Source organism: Amphichorda felina, assembly GCF_050947745.1.
Source record: "Amphichorda felina strain 45539 chromosome Unknown scaffold_5, whole genome shotgun sequence".
Classification (NCBI taxonomy): Eukaryota; Fungi; Ascomycota; class Sordariomycetes; order Hypocreales; family Bionectriaceae; genus Amphichorda; species Amphichorda felina.
In genome coordinates, this window is record NW_028145045.1 from 741,659 (window position 1) to 765,661 (window position 24,003).

The following is a 24,003-nucleotide window of genomic DNA, read 5'->3' on the forward strand; positions in this document are numbered from 1 at the left end:
TTAATGACATGAAGAAGGTATCTCGCGTTTCGAATGTTCTAAATTTTCATTCTTATCACCATAAGGTATTGATGAACTTCTTCGTATTGAATTTGGACCAATTGAGTGCCGGTGGCTTCCGTCCAGAGGGTTTACCTGCCATCTCTCGCAAGCGCAGCTATGTCCGTCCTCTCGTTCTGATTAGGCACGCTTCATGCACGTACTGACGGGCTTTCATCGCCGTCTTCCAAATCTAGCTGTTGCATCTCGGTAGTGATACCCCCATATCCGATGGCTGTGTCACATACTCCCTCCCTTCCTGGATGAACTGCGCCAAACGCCCCAAAGTACCACACGATCGACCGTCTGTCCTCAGCTTCCCCGTCCTAATACTGAGGCTCTTCCAAAAGTAAACATTGAGATCCTGGGAACAAGCCCCAGAACAGCACAGAGAATTTGATACCATTACACTTATCATTACGAGATGCTATAGTCAAACAAACCATGGTGCGACGCCGCATACTCCCGTCCTACAGTACGCTTCACAAAATGCACTTTCATCTTCGCAGCGGAGGCTCGCGATATCCGCCTTTACTGGCCCTCCTCGACCAGCTTCTTCACTCTGTCCGCCGTCGCCGCCGGGCCACCCGCCTCCGCGACGAGCACCTTGCCCTCCTTATCCACGACGAAAACGCCGCGCTGCGTCCCCTTGGGCGTCTTCTGCAGGCCAATAGCGGAGATGAGCGTCGAGGCCTGGTCGCACAGCAGCGGATAGGGCAGCTTCTGCTTCGTCTTGAAGGTCGTGTTTGCCTTGGGCGAGTCGGCGCTCAGCCCGTAGATGGCGAGGCCGCCGGCGGTCAGGGGCTCGTAGGAGTCGCGGAAGAGGCAGACCTGGTTGGTGCCTAGGGCTAGTCAGCAACAGAACACGTAAATGTGATATGGTGCCAGGGGGGGCAACGTACAGCCTGGGGTGGATGCCCTGGGGTAGGTAAAGAGCACAACACCAGCCTTGCTCTTTTCGACGAGCTCCTTCAGCGTCGTCTTCTCGCCATCGTTGGTCAGGATCTCGCCACCGAAACCCTCGAGGGTGATGATATCGCCCGGCGCAACCTTTCCAGTGGGCTTCTTAGCTTCGGCCTTGGGCTTCTCCTCCCCTTTCTTGGGAGCTGGCTCCTCCTTCTCCTCCTTCTCCTCCTTCTTCTCTTCCTTCTCAGGGGCAGCCTTAGGGGTCACGGCCTTCTTGACCTTCTCGGCGGCCTTGGTCACCTTGCTGGCCGTAGTGGACTTCTTCTTGGTCGGGGGGGCGGCAACCTGCGGCTGCTGGTGCGCCTTGCGCTTGCGGAGCTCGACTGGCATGGCTGTGGTTTTTTTATGCTTAGATTTGATGAAAATACACCAGGAAATGCTGCCCGACAATAACTCAGGCGAGTCAAATTAAGGTCGGCGCGTCCAGAACAGAAGTGCGCGTGTCGCAGTCGGGGGGGCTGAAGGTGGATGCCCCAGGCTTCAATTTTCAAGCCCCTAGCAGCGTCTAATAATATGCGGCAAGTACCATCCGGTTTTCTGCTAAAATGCTACCCTCTATCCGTACTCCGTAGTCTATTACATAGGTAGGTAGGCTCTTCCTATAGGATTAACAGCTACGTATACACATAATTAATATGACAAAAATGGTTTGAAGGGAAACAGGAATAGAGAAAATATAAATGCATACATAGTACGGATATACCTAGGTACTAATATAAAGAATTAAGATACTTTTAAGTACCTTACTACTAGTAGTAGTAGTACTCCTAGTCAGGGCCCGGAGGTCCTACCGGAGAATAAATATTTGCGTACTACCTTAACAGTGAAAGCGCCGCAGATGCTGCGTTGCAAGTAAAAAGCAACTCTCCGCTAGCCTTGTCTTCTATGCATGGTATCACCGAGGTGGCTGTGGCTGCCTGATAGTGCAACAGACATCGGTGCAGCTCTCCTGTTCAAGGCTACCTTGCCTACCTACCATTGAAATGGACCCCAAACGTGTTTCTGCCCGATTACCTGTAAAAGAGTGTCGCCTGCCTGAGCGCCCATCCAACCTTACCATTTCGCAGCATCAACCTTTCACATCTCAGCTAGATACCTACACATGTCTCCTCCACAGTGTTTACAAATCATCAATCCAGCCTACTGTGCCGCCAAAGATGCCTGGTTTCCCCAATTTCCAAAGCTTTCCCCAGAGCTCCGAGCTCGCATTTGGGAGCTCTCTGCACCAAAACGCCATCGCCTACTAGAGGTTGAGATAGAGTCTCCGTCAGACTATGAAACGCCTCCCCCACACTCGTATACCCGTACAAATAGTCTCAATAGTGTCATCAGTGGCCGACGGTACAGCATTATTGTGCGATCCTCACCGCTGTACAGTAAATTACTTCGCGTCAATAGCGAGTCGCGACAAGAGACACTCCGGTTTTACCGAGTCCATATCCCGTGCGACCTCCAGAGCTCCCACCAGACACACAAGAGGGCCACACAGGCGGTCCTCTTTTTGAACCCTGAATACGACTTTATACACCCGGAATGGAGCCAGTCCGCCTCCCAAGCCTTCATCGACTTAGTCCATGATATCAAGGCCTATGACCCTTACCACATTGGGCTACTCAATTTGGCAATGGATATCAACGACATGACCCATCTACTTGAGTTGACGCAGAATATCAAACCCCGCTCACAGGAAACGCTCGTCGATTGTCTGTGGAAATTGCGAGATATCACCTGGATGGTCGATTCTGCAACTGGACGCGCCATCTTGGGACCCATAAATGACTTCCATGCATTTCTAGACCTGAACGGCGTGGGCGTTAAGTTCAATCATGCCATGCCGGTCAAGTCCACTACTCCATCCTTTGACCTCCTGGAGCGAGACCCACGAGCGGTTGGGCCCGAGTTGAAATTTGTCGCAACGGCTGCCTCTGATCCGCGGCAGATGCGCATCAACTGGCAGAAGCTTCTATGCAAGCACCAAATCCGGCATACTCGCCCAGTCAGGGAACGTGTTCTGTTCGCTTACGGTCCTCCCCCATGGCAGGCACGAGTTTGTAATATCGAGGCGGCGAATGCATTCTTGCAAGACGAACAAGAGAGATGGCTAGGCACCCAACAAAAATGGTATCGGGTTGTCAAGAGACATGCTGGAAAGGTACCAATCGAGAGCCCCGAGGAGCTTGCAAAAGCCACGAGACCGGCCTTGGGTTTCTGGTTGTTTCCCGTCGAAGCCTTTGGAGACTTGCAAGGCGATGTATCAGGGATGAAAAAAGTGTTTGATTTGACAGGTCACTGGCCACAGTTGGCATTGTCCTTGTTATAATGACTTTGATCACAGGATGAAGCAATGACTGCCATTAATGAGTATATGAAGTACTGAGTGAATTCCCACATGGAAAAGTACTAGTAGCTTATCAAGGGTTGGCATATGGGTTTTAAAAGCCAAACCAATCCGTATCGCCGCGCAATCAGCTATCTCTTAGTAGCAACAAGTGAGTTGGCAAACACCAGACACACTTCGTATCAGCTAGCTCATGACCAAAGGTCTTCTCATGAGACGCTACCAACGCCAGATTATACTCTGGTATAATATTCGCATGCTTGACCCTTCATTGCACGCCTGCAACATGCTGTTTTCCAAATAAAAGACGAAATCTGCTGTTCGCGGCCAATGTTTGGAGTACCAGGTTGTTGTTGCCTCACTCAACCATGGTGTTTTGTCAAGCCGCGCACACCAAGGGTAGGATATGCTGCCATGCGCAATAAAGATGGACAAACATGGTTTCCAAGAAATATAGATGGGATATAAAGTATCGGTTTCATTCGTTAAGCTGACCATTTTACTTCCAAAGTAGAATAACAATTACTACTACAAGAGCAGTAATAACTACGCTGCAGGATTCGATTCAACGAAAACTGGCCCCCAAGAAATAAAACTTTCAGACATATGGCCTCCCCTAACATCCCTAAAGGCTTTGAAAATGTCCCCATGGGCTATTTTAAAGGAAACGAGGCCAGCAAGAAAATTTTGTGGACATGTGACCTTGGCACTTGCGTGGGAATTGTCGTCACCGGCACACCCCAGGAGAGTGGTAAGACTCGATTCCTGTTCCACTACAGTCTAGACTATATCAAGAGCAACCCCCAAGGGACTTGGAGCAACTTTGCCGCATTTGTGAAGGCTTCCAATATGGTCGATATGAAGGGTTGACTTTACACGGTTAGACGCCAGCTTGAACTCGGATCCGGAATCCAAAGGAGATTCTGATACGGAATACTATGCAGAGGGTTTGCAGAAGGACTGCGATAGTCACCATAGAGATCTGAAGCGCCTCGTTGGTGGCGGTACAGTTGTCCGCAAAACCCATCCTTTTTCTACGGTTAGTCAAATACAGGTCAATGAGGACAATATAGTTGAGATGTATACCAGTAGTACTGGGCCTAGGCAAGATGAGTAAGATAGGTATACAGGGCAATCGCCTGATACATAATAGTATATAATAGGCTTCCAATATATCTGACCTATAAGGAGGTAACTATACGATAAATGAACTGGCAGCTTGCGGCACGCGACACCGGCTATGGTGGTATAATATCAAGTAGTACCCTTTAGTCGGAACGGTAAATGACAAGTTTTCGATCCAACACCAAAGTCATCAAAACCATGCAAATCAAGTAAAACCGATGCCTTATTAATGAAAAAAAAAGTACTAGAGATAGCTCATATAATAGCCCTCGCAATTATTTAAAGGTCGTGCTTATTATCGAAGACTTTATTAGAGCCAGGTTCGTGACCAAAGGCAGGCCTCGTAGTTAACAGCAGCCCCCGATAAAAACGCAATATGACCATATTTAAGGTAGTGCCTATCAGTGAAGCAGAGTATATATTTGTTCTGTGGCCTTGTTACTGTAACAATAATGGGGTGGGGCGATTATTTGCCTCTTCGACTACTCGATCTTATGTACCATCGTATACGGTTGAGGCCTGGAGCAAATTTCAGTACATACGGTACGAGTACTAGGGAGGGAGCTCAGCGGCAACTGTGGCGTCTGAAAGTGTACTAGCACCATTCCCCGGGCGCTAACGATAATCTCGGAAACTCTGTCATCGCCAAGCAACGTCTGTCCAGCCTCTCTCGTTGACCCAATGCCACATCCATAAGAGGTATTATTATTACCTATCTATCTGCTTACCTCCTGCGTGACTTGCCACCATGAACCCAAGGGTGAGGCCATCAAATGCGCAACCACAGCGCGACAGTCCGAACTGACCCGGATACTAGTCATTCATAACACCGGCAGCAGCCTTCACAATGGCCTGCGTGTTGCTCGTGTCAGTTCCCCTCGCCGATACGGATACCCAGCACACCAACTGACATAGGACGGCCATCAGTTATACTAGGTCTTCAATTCACTCAGCAAGGGACCAGGCGGTATGATTCCTTTGATAGGCCTCTCGGACGGCACAAGCGCTCACACAAAAGGGCGCAGAAAACACAGCGGTCGTCGGGAAGCAGCCGGCAATGAAGCCTGACCGACTCGGATCGGCAACCGCCCATGCATGTGATAAGGCAGAGACTGGAGACACGGAAGCGCACATGGTTTGAAATATATATGTAATAAGATGTCTGGTTCCTCTGCGCATACCCCAAGATGTGAGGCCAAAACCACGCAACTCCCCGCCGCTTTAGATACACCAAAGCACGTATCGTATGATGCCACAGTTGACCGCCGCGTGCCGAGCCCAGCCATCCAACAACCCTCTGCGGTTGCGCACGCCATGTACCTAGTGGCCCTTGTATAATAATAATAGAAGCAAGAGACAGAGAAAGAGAGAAAAAAATATATGAGAATGCCACCTCCCGTGAGAGAGCGAGGAAGACAGCCCGGAACCAGATCCCCGTGCGTGAATGACCCCATTGTGAACTAGAAATTTGTCTATACCTACAGCCGACCTCGGGTATCTCAGCCCTGTCCCGTCTTTCATGGTGGACAAGGCGTGTAATGTAAGAAAAAATATGCCCATTATCGTCTCTGATATGTGCGCGGGTCGTATGCTCTGCATTATAGCCTCGCTTCCTCCTCGTCTCGGGCTAGCAAGGCCCTGCCTTCCTCCCGAGCCATGTTAAGATGTTCCATGACGAACTCGTATGTCAGCATTGTGACGGTGGCGGCGGGTACTGCCCGAGTCATGTTTGTCCCCAGCCCAGCATAGAATGCCCGCCAGCCCTCCTCGCGCAGTATCGTCCGGAAGGTCATGGCAATTCCCCTGTACTTGGGGCTCTGTGGCTTCGGCGCCGGCGTTCCGGCAACTCCCATTGCTTGCAGGAACTGCTCGCCTGCAACAGGTCGCCTCTGCGTCTGGAGCCTTGTCCGGATGACCTCGTGCGGGTATGTCGCGCTGCTAGCAAGGATCTTGGACAGGACTGATGCCGATAGGATCCCCATCCAGTGCGACTTCTCGCCGGGTCCCGGGGCCTCGCCCATTCCCTGGCCAGTAAATGCCGTCTTGAGAAACTCGTATGTGGGGAATTGGACGGCAACATGTGACAGGCCGAGCAGAGCCGGTGTTAACCCGGAGTAAAAGGAGGCAATGCCTTCCGAGGTGTACATCTTCCGGGCAGCGTCGATTGTCGAGTTATAATGCCATGGAGTCGATAGTGTCGGCCTCGCTGTGGGCGTGTTCCCCGTCTTGGGGAAGAGATTTTGTCCTCTCGCGTGATTGTAGCTCTGTGACATGAGCCGGGTCTTGATAACCCATATGGGATTGGTGACGATTGTGCTACTCCCGCCCGCCACGATGGAGGACCAGAAGTTGATGGCGTGTGTGTTGTCTGCGTGGAATCAGTTAGCGTCCCGTTGACAATCGAAGTATGGACCACAACTCACCGTGATACCGGCTCAGCACCGTCTTGGACTCGTTGTAGACGGTAAACCACACAGCCCACGTCGGCAGATATCCCAGAACAATAGGCCCCAGTCCACGATACATGCCACGGATACCCTCCTCCGCCCAGATGACCCGTGCGGTACCCACGAGCCCGTTGTACATCTTTGGGTGGCCGGCATGGCGCCCCTTATCCACGGGGGTGTATCCGCCCTGGGCCTGCAGCTTGGTCTTGATCACATCTAGCGGGCAGGTGACAATGCCCGAAGTGAAGCCTCCTATGGCACCAGCCATGGCATTGAACTGCGAGTCCGGAGCCCTGGCGGCCCATCTCTGCACCGGGGCCGGAAGCCTGGAGTCATGCATTGGGGACGGGGGTTCGGCTTCGGCGACGGGGTCGGTCGAGCGCGGTGGGACGGCGGGGAGCCCGTAGGACGAGGTCGCATAATAGTCTGGCGATGATGGCCGGTTTGCCTGGGATTGCTGTTGCTCGTGAGACATCCCTTCCGACCTTTTGCCCCTAGTCCTTCACCACGATACCTCTCGGGGTTACGTTTGGCTATGGCGCGGGTAGTATAAAGCAGTCGGTGACCACCAAGCCCAGGCGCTAAGGCCCTCGAAAAGTTTCTGTGCGACGGTAACGTTGTGTTTCGCCTGAGACGCTCGTACTCCGAGGGGTATTATACCGGGCGGCGCACATTCGGCGATAGTTGACCACAGGACAGGAAGCTCCCGGCGCTGCGGGGAACGCTCCCGCGCACAGTGACCGTTCCCGCTCTAGCGAACACCGCCGCCCATTGGCCTCGGACAGAGAGGAGATCGATGCGACGGGGGGGAGGTCGCAGGTAGGACAAGGCAGATGTGTATTAGGTCGTCGTCGGGGGGTAGATTGGTTGCGTGGGGCGGCGTCAGGGAGAGGAAAGAGGGAGAACAGGAGCGAGCGAACGAGTGGGTGTGGGAACCGGATGGGATGGATGAGGTGAGAGAGAGCGAAGTTGGCCGAGGTGGAGACGTCAAGTTGGAGCAACGGAGCAAAACCGGACCAAAACGGCCCCCAGCATGCGGTGAGTACCCTACAGCCTAGACCGTCGCAGGCGTGATGAATCATGCACGTCTGTCTGCAGATTGCTATTCGTAAACCTCTAGCGTTCCAATGCCGCTGGATCGAAAAGGGCACGATGGTAGGCTGGGAAACAAGACGACGATGTTATTTGCGACCATTTGTGAGGTTTGTTTTTGGTGTGTCTCTTCCTAATAAATATTTGGTGTGAACCTTCGTTCGCTGCCCACAGCCTTATGTCTCAGTTTATCTGTGCAGAGATATACGTACAGATATACAACTGGCAACTCTAATTCACCACTGTGAAGTGTCAACTTGACTTTCATGTACTTGAATCACAGACCGTTTGTAATCAAGGATCATGCTTTGGTTCGTGAATATTTAGTCGGTCGCAGTAGCAACGAAGTCTTTCTCCCTCCTTCGCCTGTTTGCCTTCCCGTAGGTCCAAATAGTACGGTTACGGTGATATTCGTAGAGTAGTACGAGTACTCGTAGTAATATCATGTACTACGCCCTTCTCGGCGTCAAACAGTTTGTATCTACCAATGCATACAGTAAGCATAAGGAAGAAAAGTACCACCTTGATGAATAGACGTCAACGGCTTTTTTTTTTTTTTGTTGAGCTTTCTTATCCTTCCCTATCGAGGATTTGTTCAACATGCATTACCACAAGCCGTCTCACTAAAGATGCCAGTGCCTGGCCACCAGTGGCCGGCCGTCTAAAACTGAAGAAAATGGGCCCCCCACGCTCCCCGAGCCAGTCGGACAACACCGCTTACTCACCACCACCCGAGGTTGGTCACGTGATCAAAGCTCAATTCCAACTTTTGCCGACCTTTGAAGCTTCATATCGCGCATCCCGAACGACGACGACCACGACCGACGAATTGTCCCTCCAATCCACCCTAGCGTCGAACACCACCCGCACACACCGCCCACGATGTCGCTCGCTCCCTTCGTCAACAAGCGGCCCTGGCTGAAGAAGATGCTCATGCCTGTGGCCACCTGGTACGCCAACGCCTCCGGCTACCGTCAGCTGGGTCTGAGGTAAGGAATCCATCTTCCGAGAATACCTGGGGGGAAACACACACACGCATATACATGCCAATTGGGTGCCTGGGGCGCGCACCACGCAATTGGAATGGAATGCTGAGACGCCGATAGGTACGACGACCTGTACGAGGAGGAGCGTGAGGCCGTCCAGCTCGCCCTCAAGCGCCTCTCCCCCAAGGAGGCCTACGAGCGTGTCTACCGCCTCCGCCGCGCCACCCAGTGCAGCTACCAGCACAAGCTGCTCCCCCGCGCCGACTGGACCACCAACGAGACTGTGCGTACTCTCCACCCCGCCGAGCCCGACTCGGCGGCACATGCCCGGCTGTGCTTTGTGACTGACATCCGAGATGCAGGACGTCCGCTACCTGAGCCCTATTGTCCGACAGGTCGAGGCTGAGCTTGCCGAGAAGGATGCCCTGGACGCCGCCACCGTCATCCGCAAGGCGGCGCACTAAGTCCTGAGAAATAGAAGGAGGGCTTTTGTACACTAGGATGGTGTTTTGGGGGGAGGGGGAGGAGAGGCCCGCTTGGTGTTGGACGAAGGATGACGACGTGAGCGAAGCTGGGACTTTAGACAAAACGGAAGACGCCTGGTACAGGCAGTCTTGTATATCCATGTATTGAACTCGCTCGGCTGATGTCGCTAGCTCACTCTACAACCCTTTCCTAGAGTTTCTTATGAAAACACGTTGGATGTATTAAACCTTTTGAGCTATATGTACAATGGTATCGTGGACAGGTAAAGATGAAGAGGTGGCAAGACTGCAAAGGTGTCCTCTCCCCAAGACAGGCAAAGAGAGAGGAGCCCAAGTCGTCGTGTCCGGATCCTCGGCAACTCTCACAAGTGTTTATACCACTTACAAGAGAGCCATTCGGCCCCGACCAGTCCACAAGAATCATGCCAGACACCAGACGCCGAGTATGAGTAATAGGGTATAAACGGCCGTCTGTCTCATCCATCATGGCTTCTCTTCAAGCATGCCACATCGCTTCCCGACAAGGGCGCTTTCTTTCCACACAAAGTACGCTTACAAATGCCACATCACCCTCCTCTCCCTCCCTCCGTTTCCCCACCGGGTGGCCCGTAATGATCGCTCATCCAGCTTCCCGGATTCTAACCGAACAGGAGGCCGTCATGTATCATGCTCGCTGCAGTGCGCTTGAGTAAAATGGCCAATGTGAGGGCGTGGTTCTCAGACGCGCTGATAAAATAGCAGGTACGCAACCTTGTTGTCCTTCACGCTCTCCTTGACGTGCTTCCCCTTGCTGGTATTGCCGGCACCATTGACGACACTGCTCCACCGCTTGTTTCCACCAGCCGAAGTTGTGACCTGTTTCCAGCCGTCATCACCACCAGTCTCCTCGTCGTTCATGGCCCCGAATCGGTTTGCGGTAGCTCCTGCGGAGCCGCCCTCTTTGCGGCTGTCTCTGCTCTCTTCTTCTGGGCCAACTTCTGCAACATCTTGGCTGTGTACACGCCGAAGGACTGTGTCATCCAGGCGAAGCCAGTCCTCGCCATCCTGTCGGCGCACGTCGACGGTATAGTGGCCGCCACTTGCATTCTTGCCGTGATGGTACACAACGCTGATGAGCTTGTACTTTGGCATAGCTCCATCAGCAAGGGTCTGGCGCTTCTGCCGAGACAAAGCCTCGCGAGGAATTTCAAGATCCAAGGGGTAGTCGATGTTCTTCCAGATCTTGATGGTGCCATGTCCCTCCGCGTCAAACTGGAATCGCTTCAGGTGGAGAATGAGCACGGGTGGAAGAGACTCGATGAAGACTTGCTTAGTCGCCAAGACGTCCTTTCCGCGCGGCGAGTTGAAGTCACCCTGAAGCCGCTCGGGGCGAGTGAGACCGCGCAGGGCATCCACCACGTTCCGCACACCAGGTGATCCGATGTCCAGCTGTAGTGGCTGGTAGGGTTCCGTAGTGATGGAATCCTTCAGTCCTGGTACCCTGAACTCGGATCTGAGAAAACCACCGAAGATCTTGTTGATAGGCGTGGCAGTGTTGGAGCCAGATGAGCGTGACACAGCCGCTTTTTGCTTTCTTCCAACTTCAAGCCAGTCACCAGACACATCGGCCTGGTCGTCAACACTAGAAACTTCCGATCTGGCCTGAGCGACGCTCGAGAGAGAGGTCCCCATCACATGGGTGCACTCGTCATCGAGGGACTGCAAGAGGAAGCCCAAGAACTCCTCAGCGTCTTGCTGGTGACCGCGCTAATTCGAGTTAGAAGTGGGCCAACGTCCAAAAATACAGGAATCTTACCCTCATGCTGGCAAATCGTGGAAGTTGCCTTATAGCCTCGTACACAAACTCGGGGGTAAAAGGCTCACCAAACTTCTCCAGGTCTTCGCCTTTGAGAGAACGACGAAGCTGCTCAACCGTGCTCGCGGACTTGAGCACCTTGAATTCATGCATAAACATAATCCTATAGCTTTATTAGCCATGGATGCACACAAAACGAATATTTAACCAACATACATAGCATCAATCAGTGGGGTCTCGCTCTTGAAGCTGTGGGCAGCTCTTTTGCTGACCTGGTTCAGAAAATCGTAGAACGGAGCGCAGAACATGAGGACTTGCAAAATCTGTGGAGGTTAACACGATGTTGGCCTTGAGGGTTGAAGTAACGGTGATCTTACCGAGTTCATGTAACACATATTGCCCGTGTTGATGAGGCCACGAGGCTCGATAAAAGAGGCCTTGTCTCCGCCACCAACACGGTAAGCACGGACAGCCTCAGCAACGGAATTGGCATTAGACTTGGAAAATGTAGATGTAGCGTCTCCGGGGCCATTAGTGCCGGTGGATTCGTCTCCGTTAACTGCCGCATCTTCGGCAGAAGCACCGTTGGCGCCAGCTCGAGTGGCAGCGGAAGACCTAGCGACGAGACTTGCCCAGCTCTTCGGAGCAGGTTTCGGGGCAGGGCTGGCAGCTGGTTTCGCCTCGGGTGACTGGGCCTCAGTGGTGGAGGCCGTAGGGCTCGAAGCTTCGGCTGCCTGGGCTTCGCCTTCTGTCGCCTGCTTGGCGCCGGTTGCTGGCTTATCGGCGCCCGACGGCTTGGGGGCCTGCTTAGGGACAGCAGGGACGAGAGGGACTGTACCTTGGGTTGCCCGGGTATTAGACTTCGTAGGAGTGTTGCTCGTGGCGGTGTCGGCGCGCGGCCTCTGGCTAGGCGTAGTCGGCGATGTGGGGCCGGACTTCTCAGACGATGCTGTCTCCTTAGGGTTGGAATCCTCTGCTGCCGGGCATGATGCCTGGCTTGCCGGCGTAGTCGCAGCAGCGGCAGCCTGAGCGTTCCGTTCGTTTTGCTCTGCGGCAGCCTCATGTTGCTCGACGGGCAAAGACACAGCGACACTATCGGGATTCAAGATCTTCCTCCGGGCCTTCGTCTTCGGCTTTCGGGCGGGCCATGGGAGATCGGGTCTGGAGAACCATGGTAGCTGTGCGTTCGCGTTAGATCTGATGGGGCGAAGAGAATCAAGGTCAATATGACTCACCGGAGGACGGAAGGGCTCACGAGGAGCCGCAATAGGAGCTGGTGATGGCTCTTGAACCGGGGGCGGAGGGGGCACAGGCTCCCGCGGCGTCGGTGGCGTCTGGGGAGGAGGCATCTGGGACGAGTGCGTCGATGACGGGGTCTGAGGATGGATGGGAACTGGAGCTGGAGGAGGCTGGTAAGGCGTAGAGAGAGCCGGGGAAGGTTGCGAATGCCGAGGAAAGTTAGGGGGCACGGTAACACCGACCATGGGCGAATATTGATGCATGGAAGGTGGTGATCGCGGGTAGCTTTGTTGATATGGCATGTACGGCGGGCCAGGCATGGCGCCGTTCTGGTACTGAGGCGGCATGCCATAGGCGTACTGCTGCGACCCGTAGGGCATGTAATTGGCGTACATGTGGGGATTCATGTGCTGGTGGTACTGCGGCGCATACTGGCCCGGGTGAGGAGGAGGCAGGTGCGGCTGAGGATGTTGCCTCCTTCGCGGTCCAGGACCAGGCCCGTGGTGACCGTGTCCTCCATGGTGACCGTGTGCAGGAGCTCCCGGCGGCGGACCTCCAGCCATCTCCACTGGAGGCGGCATTCCTCCAGGACCCGGCAGGCCGTGCGCTCCTCCTTGCGCCGGCGGTATGTGCTGCCCAGCCGGCAGATGGCGGCTACTCATCCTGCCGGCTTGGGGATGTACGGACGATTACGGGTGCCGCTCACTTGGATGCGACGTCCCGTATATCGTCTCGGTCGCCGCGAGGTCGCAATTGAAAGCTGTTGATGGTTGGCCGGCTGAGGATGGCCTGGCGAGTTGCTAACGCTAGTTCGTGGGATTCGACGTCGTCGCAGGGGCTGGGGGCAGGCTTCGTGTGCGGTGCTTGGCACGCGAAGCGCGGAGATCCGGCGGTCGGGCACAGGGACAGCGAGAAGGGAGCGACGGAACAGCAGCAAAGCGTCCGAAAGGTGCAGAGATTCGCGGGCGTGCACGGACACGACGAGAGGAGGACGACCCCAGGGAGCGAGTTGGGAGACGACGTTGGTGCTGGGCCCAGGTTGGAGAAATAAATTTTAAGCTGTGTCGGTAAAAGGCCACCAGGATGACTGTCCTCCTCCACACACTGGGCTGGGCACCACAGCTGCACACCATAGCGGACACAACAAGCAGTTCCGCTCCCACGCCGCACACTCCACCAGCGCCAGCGATCTCAGCCTCATCTCATGCATCTCCACACCCTGGCAACTATCAACGGCCAGCCACAGCAAGTCGTCATTTGCCCGCGACCTCTGAGACCGAATTCTCGAAGTTTCCCCCCAACCTTTAGTCATTGAAGCATGCGTCTGCACGGTGCGAGGCAGCAGGCTTCGATTCAACCATGTGGCAGAGCCAATACCAATAAATGCCCGAGACACAGCTGTTCCGTGCAGCATGCATCCTACGATGTACATACACTCCATAATGAATCTCGGCTGACAACGTCCGATGTGGCGACTTTGACAGCCACATCCAAGCCCGAAAACTTCCAATATCAGTACCACAACATCAATATACAAATAGTTTTAACGCTCGATTTATTCGTCCCGGAACATCCATCTGCCCCCTGGACGCATCGCTTCACGGTGGCGGTCCTGGACTGTCTGTCTCTCTCTTTTTGCGGCCTCTGCCCTGTCAGCCTCGAGCTCCTGCGTGCTCGGGAAATCGGCGTTCCAGAAGCCTGGAGGAGACCGCATGCGTGAGAATCGGTGCCGGTGCTTCCCATGCTTGTCCGCTAGCTCCCGCGTCTTTGCCTCGAGCCAAAGCTCGGCCCGCTCCTCCCTGGTTATGGTTGCCAGGCGGTAGGCGTAGTCGCCCAAGTACTCCTCGAGAAGCTTCTGTTCATCCTGCCGTTGTGCTGCTGTGAGTGGCGGGTCTGGGCGCATAGCCAGAGCATGGGCACGGAATACCTTGCCACAACAATGCATGTCAACGCAGCCTGACAAGCATGCTCTCTCATCCTTGTCGCGAACAACCTCTGAGAATGCAAAGTCGTGACCGTCATTTGCTTGCGGGTTGACCTTGAAATCTTCTGCTCTGAGTTCTGATAAGGGCTTATTTCGTAAAAGAGACCCATGGCTTTTCGTCGCCTGGAGAGGTGGCTTGCGTTTCTGAAATGTGTTTGTTGTATCCGCTAACGGTGTTCGTGGTGCCCGGGGAGTGTGCACGTTGGGGTCCTTAACGCTTTGGCGACCACTGCTCTCGAAAGGGAGCTCCCGCGGTCGGGGTATTGGGAGCTCCTCTCGTGGCATCACAGGGGGGTCGCGGGGCCGCCCCATGACGCGTGTTATTGCGCTTGGGTTCTCCGCGGGCGATGGGCTGTTGAGAAGCGAGTCCAGGCGACCTTTAATCGCTGGGCTGATACCCTTTGGGTCGATTGGAGTCACATAGGGGACCTTCTTGTACATGCCACCATCCTCTGCAAGCACCGCAATGCCATGGCTGAGGCCCTTGCTAAGTGGTTTGTAAGGTGGTGCAGATGCTATTTCGGCTGGTAACTGACGATTGACATTGACGGGGTTGAGGGCGGAGGAGAAAGTTGGGGTGCGAGCAGTGTGAGCTTCCCTTTGCCGAACTCTATATCCAGTTATTGACATGGTTCTGGGATCTGCTGTCTGCTGATTGAAATGCTGCGCGGCCTCCAGTTCTCGTCGCTTGCGCGGGGTATGGATTGTCTGGGGAACGTCGCCCAAGTCAGGGCTCTCGTGGGGGTTGAAGTCGCAGTGATGTAGCGAAAGCTCAGGGCTAGAGCCTCCACCCCGTGACTCAACCTTGATGGAACGGGGTGCCGGTGTTTGAAACCCATCATCATCGCGTTTCCTCTTCTTTAGGGAGCGCTCGGAGACGAAAACAGGGCCGTCAGATGAAGGCTCTTCCTTAACTTTGACTTCTCCATAGCCCTGTGGCTGCGGCAGCGGGGGTAGCTCTTCCTCTGGTTTGTCTCCAGACTCTCCCTGGGTTGAGTCGGGATCAGCGCCCGAGGGTGCATCCTCATCAGATCTGGGCGCCGTCCTTGTCACGGGCAAAGGTGCCTTGGTAGTTGGTGCCTCGACATTATCAATTCCACCATCTGACACAAAGCTAGTGGCTCGGGCTGGCCTTGTAGCTTCAGTCTCGAGATGATTGGAGGCTCCAGTCTGCCTCGTACCAGGGTCGAGAATCTGGATGCCGTGCTCGTCCTCTGCCGCCTTGATCTTCTTTTCTAACAAAGCCGCATGGTGGATCCAGCGGTCACGCTCTTCCTTTCTCTTCTGGAGTGCCTCCCTGGCCTTTTTGAAGTTGCCAGAGAGAGCATTGAACCTAGCACTTAGCTTGGCATACTCGGATTTCCAGTCCTTAGCTTCCAAGGAACTCAAGGAAGAGACTGGATCAGCATTTCCATTCCTTCCCAAAGCGCTATTGGTGTTTGGAACAGCTTCCTTTTCCTTTTGCTGAAGCTCTACTTGATGTCAGTCGCGTCGAGGGACCTTGTCAGGGAACATACCTGTCAACAGGTCCTGATCAATCTGCTGGCATATGGTTTTGAGGGCCTCGAAAAGGGCTGGACGGCCCTTCTCGAACCAACTCGTCATTGCAATCTTCTTTCTAGCTCACTCATGCCGGAATTCCAATTGTTGCCAGCTTGGACTGGAAGTGACGCCAATAATCACGGGGACACAGCTTCCGACGCGTCTCCACCTAGCACCTACAACGAGGCGCCAAACCACGTGACCCCTTGACGACCCACAACCAGGTTGCTAGGCAAGGGATTGCAAAGGCGATTGTCAACTTTCATTGCAGCGGTCACTACGGTTTATCAAAATCGAGGAAGCCTAAGGAACCGATAAACATGGATTCAAAGCCCCACAATCCGGTCAAATACTACCTATGCAACGGATATAATACTAGTGATAGACACTGCATAGTCCCTCCCGTGGATAAGACTGCCACCAGTGAATGGGGTGCTACTACCCAGCCCTAGCTTCGGGCCTCGAATACGGCAGCACATCTCTCCGAGCCTGTTGTCTAATGAGTCGCAGATACTGATCTTCTTTGTCTCAAATTTTCTAGGGCCAGCTGTAAGCCAGGTGCGCCACTCTATGCCCAGGTGGTGATGATTTCGGGCACCTCTGATCTGCAGCACTCACCGCTCGTTCAACGGGACACTGCGTCTAATACCGAGAACAGGAGACTGTCCAAGTCGGAGTACGGGTAATACAGGACCTTGACTGCCTAAGAATTTTTTTTTTTTTTTTTTTAGCCCGCAGGATAATCATGGACCTCAGCCATCGTGGCGGATAAGAAGGCAGGCTTCCTGATCGGGCCAAGGGGCACCCATGAATGCCCTGCATTTCTTGAGGCGAGTAAGCTTCTTTGGACTCCATGGGTGGGTTGGGCAGCTTGTCTTCGTGGTTGCCCCTCAAGCTCATGAGATAAGTTGTTCCACGTAGTCCAGCAGGATATGCATTGTCTTGTCATGGAACACTCGGCTGGCCCATTGAGGAGGGCTGAGGACCCCGCGGGATGAGGGACGTAGACATAAGATATGCATTCTATGCTGTCGCATGCGGCCAGCCAATGCTGCCACCAATCTACGCTGATATGTCGCACCGCCAGCGAGCGCGGGGTCAACAAAGAGCAGACGTGGCTCGTCAATGCGTAACAAGTGAGCACGATGGAGGAATTGTCCTGTGTCATCTGTGTGCCGTTTTCTGTGTGTGTCTGTGCTGCCGCTTTCTAGAGGGACGCAGCAGCAGGTCACCCCGCCGCCCCCGCTTCTGTTTGAGGGACGCATCTGAACCTCAGGCTCTTCCAGGTTCTCGTCCTCCTCCTCCCACAACCTCGCCTGCCGCTTACACAACCTCTGCCTGGCATCATCTCATCGATCCATCCTCCTCAACTCAACGAGCTCATTGCATCCAGGTAAGCCATTGATCTTTCTCCGTCCGCAGCCTCGTTTTACCCTCGTCGTCATCACCACTACCTGCCCGCATTGGACCACCCTACCCACAGAAGCGAGCGCAATGCCGTTCTGCTGGACCGCAAAACAGCCGTCCCATGACCACCACCACCTGCCCAAAATCGAAAACTCTGAGGTGCCCACTGAAAATTGAGTTTATCGACCGGTCCAAGTGCTTGCAGCTGCTTGCACAGGCAATTGGGCCGTTCCCACCTGCGCTGGCACTGCCTGACCCGGATTTGGCGCCACAAAAAAAAAACGCCTCGCCCTGCGGCGGTTGGGCGGCCGGTAAAAAATCGCTAACGCGTGGTCGCCAAAACGCCTCTCAAGCCAAAATTCTCCCTACCTCGCCTTGCTGCCTTCTCTTGCACTTTTCACCTTCTCATCCTGACTCTCGCACCAGACACCACTTCCACTCCTCCCCCTCTGCTCAATCACCCTCAACTGTGAGTCGACCTCTGGTGTTGGCCCTCTGCCCGCCCTAATCACCCTCCCCGCGATTTGTGGTGGTGGAGGGTCTAGCTACGTACCTTTGTGGCGTTGAAGATCCGATCCAGCGATTGAGATCTTGTCCTACCAACGACTTTCCCACGACGGCTTGTTATTGACAGAGAAGGCTGACCAATTCTGCGCCAGAAACGTCTTCAAGACCTTTACATCATCAACAATGGATTACGCTCCTCCTCGCGCCTGCTACTCTTGTGAGTGAGACCTATTTCCCCGCCATTCTCCTTTCTGCCTTCGTCATCCTCCCACTCAAATACCGACCCCATCGGAGCCATGGGCTCATACCCCCCTCAGTACTAAGATGTGGGATGATTAATGCCGTGGGGCGGTTCGCTCTGGGCATTCTCCACCTACCGGTTCACCGGGAACATGGGCTGTCCCTCCGCGGTGAACGAGATGGGGGTTTAAGGCCTCTGATTCCCTTGCACAAACGCGCCCTCGCACCTTTCACAATGCTATCCCTTTATCTCTCTATAAATACAGGCACTAATACTATGCGATAGGTGGCAACACGGACCACCAGGTATGAAGATCGACTGTCTACAGCTTGGTACCCTGAATTTCCCTAACAGCTTTAGGCCCGTGACTGCCCCAACAAGCCCGCAGCTAAGTGCTACAACTGTGGTGGTAAGACTATCCTTTCCTTGACACCTTGGCTTTGATGTTAATTATCTTCGCAGGACCCGGTCACATGAGTGAGTTCCAAGAGCACCCTATCTCACATTTGCGTACTGAGACCAGCTAGGCCGTGATTGCCCCGAGCCCATGAAGGACAACAAGGCCTGCTACAAGTGCGGCCAGGCTGGCCACATCTCCCGCGACTGCCCCATGAACGGCGGTAGCGGCCAGGCCACCGAGTGCTACAAGGTTTGTTAACCTCAATCCAACTGCAACTGAAGCGCTGTGTCGCTGACGAGGATATAGTGCGGCGAGACCGGCCACATTGCCCGCAACTGCCCGCGCTCCGGCTTCGGCGGCGGCGGTGCCAGCGGTGGCTATGGTGGTGGTGCCAGCGGCGGCTATGGTGGCGGCTTCGGCGGCAACGCTGCTGGCAAGACCTGCTACTCGTGCGGTGGCTACGGCCACATGTCCCGTGAGTCCCCCCAACCGGAACCGTAGAGGTAAGATGTCAGCTAACCCTTGCCTTAGGTGAGTGCGTCAACGGCATGAAGTGCTACAACTGCGGCGAGTCCGGCCACTACTCCCGTGACTGCCCCAAGGAGTCCGCCGGTGGCGAGAAGATCTGCTACAAGTGCCAGCAGTCCGGCCACGTCCAGGCTCAGTGCCCCAACAACTAAGCGGACACGTGTTGGATCTCTCTATTCTCTAACGACTGGGGGGAAGTTGGCGTGGCAGCTCATGATACCCACGACGGACATGTTCCTTCATTTTCTTTTGTCTCAATTTTCCTTCGTCTTATCTTCACATCGTGGACACCATTTCTCGGAGTCTCTCAAAAGTTCTCGAGCATGAACCTCGGATACAGGTTTTGATTCTCTCGTACACACGGCAAATTGCAACTCACGTTGCTCGGCAATGACAACAACGACATTCGACGACTACGATTTCACGACGGCATTCGGTATTACCGATTGGAACTCTGTTGATTTGGATCCCGTTCGTTGGCCAGCGGGCCTTGAACGGGATCTCGGAGGCAGGGTGGCGAGTAATGAGATTGGTGCTTGAGGTGACGAAACGACATCGATGTTAAAAGTCGGTGCCAGTTTTGGTGCGCCCCACACGCTCATCTACCAACGGACGGCGTACGGGCGGAGAGGAGATGTTGCATGCTCAGTTGTTAGTCAGGACGAGATGAATTGCGTTGATCCTGCGATGGATCAGGATGAAAGTGTGTGTGCGTGAAGAGTGTGCTGTTATGGCTATGTATGCGCCTCCCCGAACCATCTCGTCGATATCGCGGATGGTTAGTTGGGACGGATGGGTAGGTTGTAGTGTGGCACATTGACCCGGTTGCAGATTCACCGACTTGGATCCACAGGGACGAGCAGCTGGACAGGATCTCTCAGTAATTGCTTACAATTCGACATGGCGCGCGTCCCCATAAGTACTTAGCATACCTAGGCATCAACTCTGCTTTACAGGAAGTCCCGAAATTCATGCCACCAACGCCGAATAATACGCCTTTCTATCCCACGCCACCTCATGAAACGTCGTTATGGGATAGCATCCTATAGCATCGCCTTGGGAAAGTTCTTCACGGCCTGTCTCACGCCCAGATCCGCAACGACCTCCTCGGACCCCCCAAGGATAGCGTCAAATTTGTACGTGCGGTGGAAGTGCTCAATGGTCCTACCCATTCCCGACTGGGTCAGCCCACGACCGCCCCAGATCTGCACGGATTCGTCGGCAATATCGTGGGCAGCCCGGGTGCAGCTCATCTTGAGCAAGCCTATGGGGCCGGCGAGGTGCTTGGCCTGCTCTGAGTAGGACAAGTGGCACATCTGGTAGGTGATACTCTCTAGCCAGGACTGATTGGCCTCAACAAGGGCAATCATCTTGGCAAGCCTGCAACGCTGTTAGAGGGGGCCTGACCTTGAGGAGGCGATGGTAAAGGGCTGAGAGGAAACCCACTTTTGACGAATAACGGGCTGGTCGACCAAACGCTTTCCAAACACGATTCGCTGGTTGGACCATTTTAAACACTCCTCGACGACCACTCGACACTGACTGACAACGGTACCTTTGTGAATTGGTCAGTACGACACCTTGGCAGGGAACGTGGGCAAATGAGTACAACATACAGGCCATGCCCCAACGCTCGTGGTTAAAGTTACTCAGGATGACGCGCATGCCCTTATTCTCCTCGCCTACGATATTCTCCACAGGGACCTTGACGCTGTCGAATGTGACAAAGGCGGTGCCTGCGGATGCTGAGTACGATGTTTTGATGGGCTTGGTCTCGACGCCCTCGACGCGGGGAATGAGCAGGACGGTGAAGCCCTTGCCCGTCCGTACCAAGGTGACAAAGTAGTCGCTCCAGGTACCATTGGTAATCCACTTCTTGGTGCCGTTTACAACCTATGTATAAGCCATCCCACATTAGTATCACGTAGCATGACACAGGCAACCCACTACAACAACAACAACCACTACTACCACTACCACCCCTGGCGCCCGTAGGATACCAACTTACAAAATACTTCCCGTCTGGCGTCCTCTCGGCTGTCGTGCGGATATTGGACACATCCGACCCGGCAAAGGCCTCCGTAATAGCCAGGCACATCTTCGCCCTGCCAGCGAAGACGTCGTCACATACCCTCTCCCTCCAAGCACCCTCAGGCGCATAGTGGAGCAAAGTCGACAGCCCAATCGACATGCCGGCCATGTTCCCGTCCTGGAACCCGCGCGCCACTGGGCGGCATATCTCCTGCGCCAGCACCACAAAGTGGAAGTAGTCAAAGTCGTCGCCGCGCACGGCGCCCCCGAACAGCTCCCGCCCGTGCAGGTGCGGCCCCGGGCCCTGGCGCATGCGCAGGATCCCCTCGCGCTCCATGCGGTCGATAAGGCCCTGGCTGATGTACGCGCCCGACGCCTCGGCCGCGAGGGCCTCCGGGGCGATGTGCCGCTGGGCGAAGTCGCGCGCGGCGCGGCGCAGGCGGTGGTGGCTGGCCGCGTAGTAGGGCGAGCGGAAGGGCGTGGTCAGCCAGAGCGGCTCGGCGTAGGGCACGGGGCTGAGGTCCCCCGGCCGGGGACTGATGACTTGGGGTTCCTCGCCCGCGACGGTGCCGATGGCGAGGCGGCCCCCGTGCTGCTGGGGGGAGAGGACCTCGTGGCGGTGGAGGCTGTAGAAGGCGGACGTGGCGTCCTGGCCGGCGACCTGGCGGAGGACGGACTCGCCGCCTGGGTGGGCGGGGAGGAAGTCGGTGAGGTCGTAGACGATGCTGTCGATGATGCACCAGAGGGAGGAGTCGGTGGTGTGGCTGCGCACCTCGTCGCGCGAGAAGCGCCTAGGTGGAGATGTCATGGGGGTTGCTGGGGGGTTGTGGGAGAGTTTCTGAGTGTCTAGATGGGAGGAGAGATGAGTAAAAGCGAGTTCAGGGGTGGAGAGTCAATAGAGAACATTGAGGCATGAGGAGAAGGAGGATGAGATGGAGACCCGAGGAGACTGTGGGGTGAGGGCAGGTACAAGCATCTCGGGGTTGACGTGAGGGGAGTTTTGGGGTCCATTGTGAGGCCTCTTCCGTGGACGGAAGCAGCTTAGCAACTGGAGCAGAATATAAGTTGCCTCGGCCTGGATTGTGGTGGTGGTGGCACGGGTGATGGTATGAGTGGTGGTCTGGAGAGAGTTCTGGGGTGTTGGAGACTGTTCCGAGTTGGAGACTTGGACACTGACGCACACTGACAAGTGCCAAGAACCCACATGATTGTCGGCGGGGATGGGGTTGCATCTGGGCTCATCATTGGCTGTAGCGGAGCGATTTGACCATTTCGGATTTCAGGGTCCTGGATGCGGCCGAGTGGTGAGCTTGTGGAATGTGTAGATGTTCTCAGGTGTCATTGATAGTATCGCGGCTACCTGTCTGGGATATCCCAAACCCAAAACATTGGCCCACGGGCCTAGATATAGATGGTCTGTCGTTGGAACTTGGTATCACTTGTGCCCTTGGTGTTCCTTGCTAGCACATTGAATCGTGGTCGAAGGTAAGTAGTGATGGGCCCTGAACTAACTAGGACTCGTACATGGTGGTGGGATGGTGAACGACACACAATCCGATTGTAGGATCTCTCACCGAGCACGGAACTTTGGCCTAGCAAGACCGATAAGTAGGGATCTTCAACTTTCTTGTATGCATCAAAGACTCTCTGTTGGCTTATGCTGATAAAGATCATATATATATTGGGGGCTAAACCTATGCATATATCGTGTTGGTCGTGGTCCCGGGTAGCTGATACCCTGATACCCCGTCGGACACAAGTCGGACACAAGTCGGACTTAAGCAAACGGATTCCATCCGCTCTCCACCATGGCCACGGCCCTGGCCGTCGCCTCGTCCAGGCTCTCCTGGGGCAGGCCCAGCGCCTCGTTGGCCGTGTCGCCCCCGGCCGCAAAGTCGGCCTGCTTGTTGCTCGCCTGGAAAGCCCGGCCGTACAGGATCTTGGCGAATGCCCACGGCGCGAAGCCGCTCTTCATGCCCTCCACGCCGTCCGCGATGCGCTGGGCCGTCGACTCGTACGAGATGGTCCAGTCGGCGTCGCTCGTGCCCAGCACCCGGTGCAGGCTGTCGAGCATGTCGCGCTGCGACACCCGGAAGCTGTAGATCCTGGCCTCTCCCCCCTTGAAGTCGGCTAGCGAGGGTGTCGCCCCGGCCTCGGGCAGGCTCAGCAGCGCCGCCACCGCCCGCCCGCACTGGTCCCACGTGCTGACCGTCATGACACGCCTCCCGTCGTCGAAGAAGGTCACCTTGCGGTCCTTGATCTCGAACCCGAACCACTCGTTGCCCAGCGCCAGGCTCCACTCGTACCAGAACCCGCAGGGCAGCACCACCGGCGACGACACGCCGTTGTCGGCCTCGTTCCTCCGGACGAGGACGGTGTGCTCGAACGTGCCGGGCTGCGGCGCGGCGTCGAGGTTGAGGGGGTTCCCAAACGCGTTGGGCATGATGTACTGGACGCCGGCCTTGCCAGCCGCCGCGGCGATCCTGGCGTGCAGGTCCGGGGCCGCCGTGACGCCGAGCGTGATGATGAGGAACTGCTGGCCTCGGAGAGCCGAGACGAGCGAGTCGTCATCGTCATAGTTGACCTTGACGACCTTGGCTCCCTCGGGAGGCGTTGACTTGCTGCCCTCGCGGGTCAGGGCCGTGACCGTGTGCTTCCCCGTCTGCAGGAGTGCCCTCGCAAAGTATCCACCAATGTTGCCGGTGGCCTGGAGGTGAGCCCATGTTAGTATGCAAAGGTTCTCTAGGGATGGAGGAGGCAAGATGGAGCACCTACGCCGACAATCGCGACTCGTTCGATATTGTTCGAGGCCATGATGAGATGAATGTGAATGTGCGTATCTAAGGGTGTT

The 24,003-nt window shown here is 55.1% G+C and overlaps 8 protein-coding genes across 8 annotated transcripts; 2 read left to right on the plus strand and 6 right to left on the minus strand.

Annotated features, from left to right (window-relative positions):
- Positions 1 to 570: 570 nt before the first annotated feature.
- DOT5 (thioredoxin peroxidase DOT5) lies at positions 571 to 1,335 on the minus strand (the record flags this gene model as incomplete). The annotated part of the gene is made up of 2 exons (XM_083194501.1): positions 571 to 881; positions 942 to 1,335. 2 exons carry the CDS (start codon positions 1,333 to 1,335, stop codon positions 571 to 573), a joined length of 705 nt encoding a protein of 234 aa, XP_083049414.1.
- A 4,731-nt stretch (positions 1,336 to 6,066) lies between these two features.
- Positions 6,067 to 7,255, minus strand: ACO1O0_005075 (mitochondrial carrier domain-containing protein; the record flags this gene model as incomplete). The annotated part of the gene is made up of 2 exons (XM_083194502.1): positions 6,067 to 6,836; positions 6,892 to 7,255. The coding sequence occupies 2 exons, from the start codon at positions 7,253 to 7,255 to the stop codon at positions 6,067 to 6,069; spliced, it is 1,134 nt and encodes a 377-aa protein (XP_083049415.1).
- A 1,634-nt stretch (positions 7,256 to 8,889) lies between these two features.
- Positions 8,890 to 9,457, plus strand: QCR7 (ubiquinol--cytochrome-c reductase subunit 7; the record flags this gene model as incomplete). Its single annotated transcript, XM_083194503.1, has 3 exons — positions 8,890 to 8,996; positions 9,114 to 9,333; positions 9,356 to 9,457. 3 exons carry the CDS (start codon positions 8,890 to 8,892, stop codon positions 9,455 to 9,457), a joined length of 429 nt encoding a protein of 142 aa, XP_083049416.1.
- Positions 9,458 to 10,195: 738 nt separating this feature from the next.
- ACO1O0_005077 (mRNA-binding ubiquitin-specific protease UBP3) lies at positions 10,196 to 13,075 on the minus strand (the record flags this gene model as incomplete). Its single annotated transcript, XM_083194504.1, has 4 exons — positions 10,196 to 11,224; positions 11,274 to 11,436; positions 11,490 to 11,596; positions 11,651 to 13,075. The coding sequence occupies 4 exons, from the start codon at positions 13,073 to 13,075 to the stop codon at positions 10,196 to 10,198; spliced, it is 2,724 nt and encodes a 907-aa protein (XP_083049417.1).
- Positions 13,076 to 14,067: 992 nt separating this feature from the next.
- On the minus strand, positions 14,068 to 16,101 carry ACO1O0_005078 (DNA repair protein endonuclease SAE2/CtIP C-terminus-domain-containing protein; the record flags this gene model as incomplete). The annotated part of the gene is made up of 2 exons (XM_083194505.1): positions 14,068 to 15,869; positions 16,014 to 16,101. The coding sequence occupies 2 exons, from the start codon at positions 16,099 to 16,101 to the stop codon at positions 14,068 to 14,070; spliced, it is 1,890 nt and encodes a 629-aa protein (XP_083049418.1).
- Positions 16,102 to 18,371: 2,270 nt separating this feature from the next.
- On the plus strand, positions 18,372 to 19,273 carry ACO1O0_005079 (uncharacterized protein; the record flags this gene model as incomplete). The annotated part of the gene is made up of 4 exons (XM_083194506.1): positions 18,372 to 18,377; positions 18,717 to 18,842; positions 18,900 to 19,068; positions 19,125 to 19,273. The coding sequence occupies 4 exons, from the start codon at positions 18,372 to 18,374 to the stop codon at positions 19,271 to 19,273; spliced, it is 450 nt and encodes a 149-aa protein (XP_083049419.1).
- Positions 19,274 to 20,164: 891 nt separating this feature from the next.
- On the minus strand, positions 20,165 to 22,128 carry ACO1O0_005080 (acyl-CoA dehydrogenase/oxidase; the record flags this gene model as incomplete). Its single annotated transcript, XM_083194507.1, has 5 exons — positions 20,165 to 20,501; positions 20,568 to 20,676; positions 20,738 to 21,014; positions 21,130 to 21,990; positions 22,123 to 22,128. 5 exons carry the CDS (start codon positions 22,126 to 22,128, stop codon positions 20,165 to 20,167), a joined length of 1,590 nt encoding a protein of 529 aa, XP_083049420.1.
- An 801-nt stretch (positions 22,129 to 22,929) lies between these two features.
- Positions 22,930 to 23,966, minus strand: ACO1O0_005081 (uncharacterized protein; the record flags this gene model as incomplete). The annotated part of the gene is made up of 2 exons (XM_083194508.1): positions 22,930 to 23,859; positions 23,928 to 23,966. 2 exons carry the CDS (start codon positions 23,964 to 23,966, stop codon positions 22,930 to 22,932), a joined length of 969 nt encoding a protein of 322 aa, XP_083049421.1.
- Positions 23,967 to 24,003: the final 37 nt, after the last annotated feature.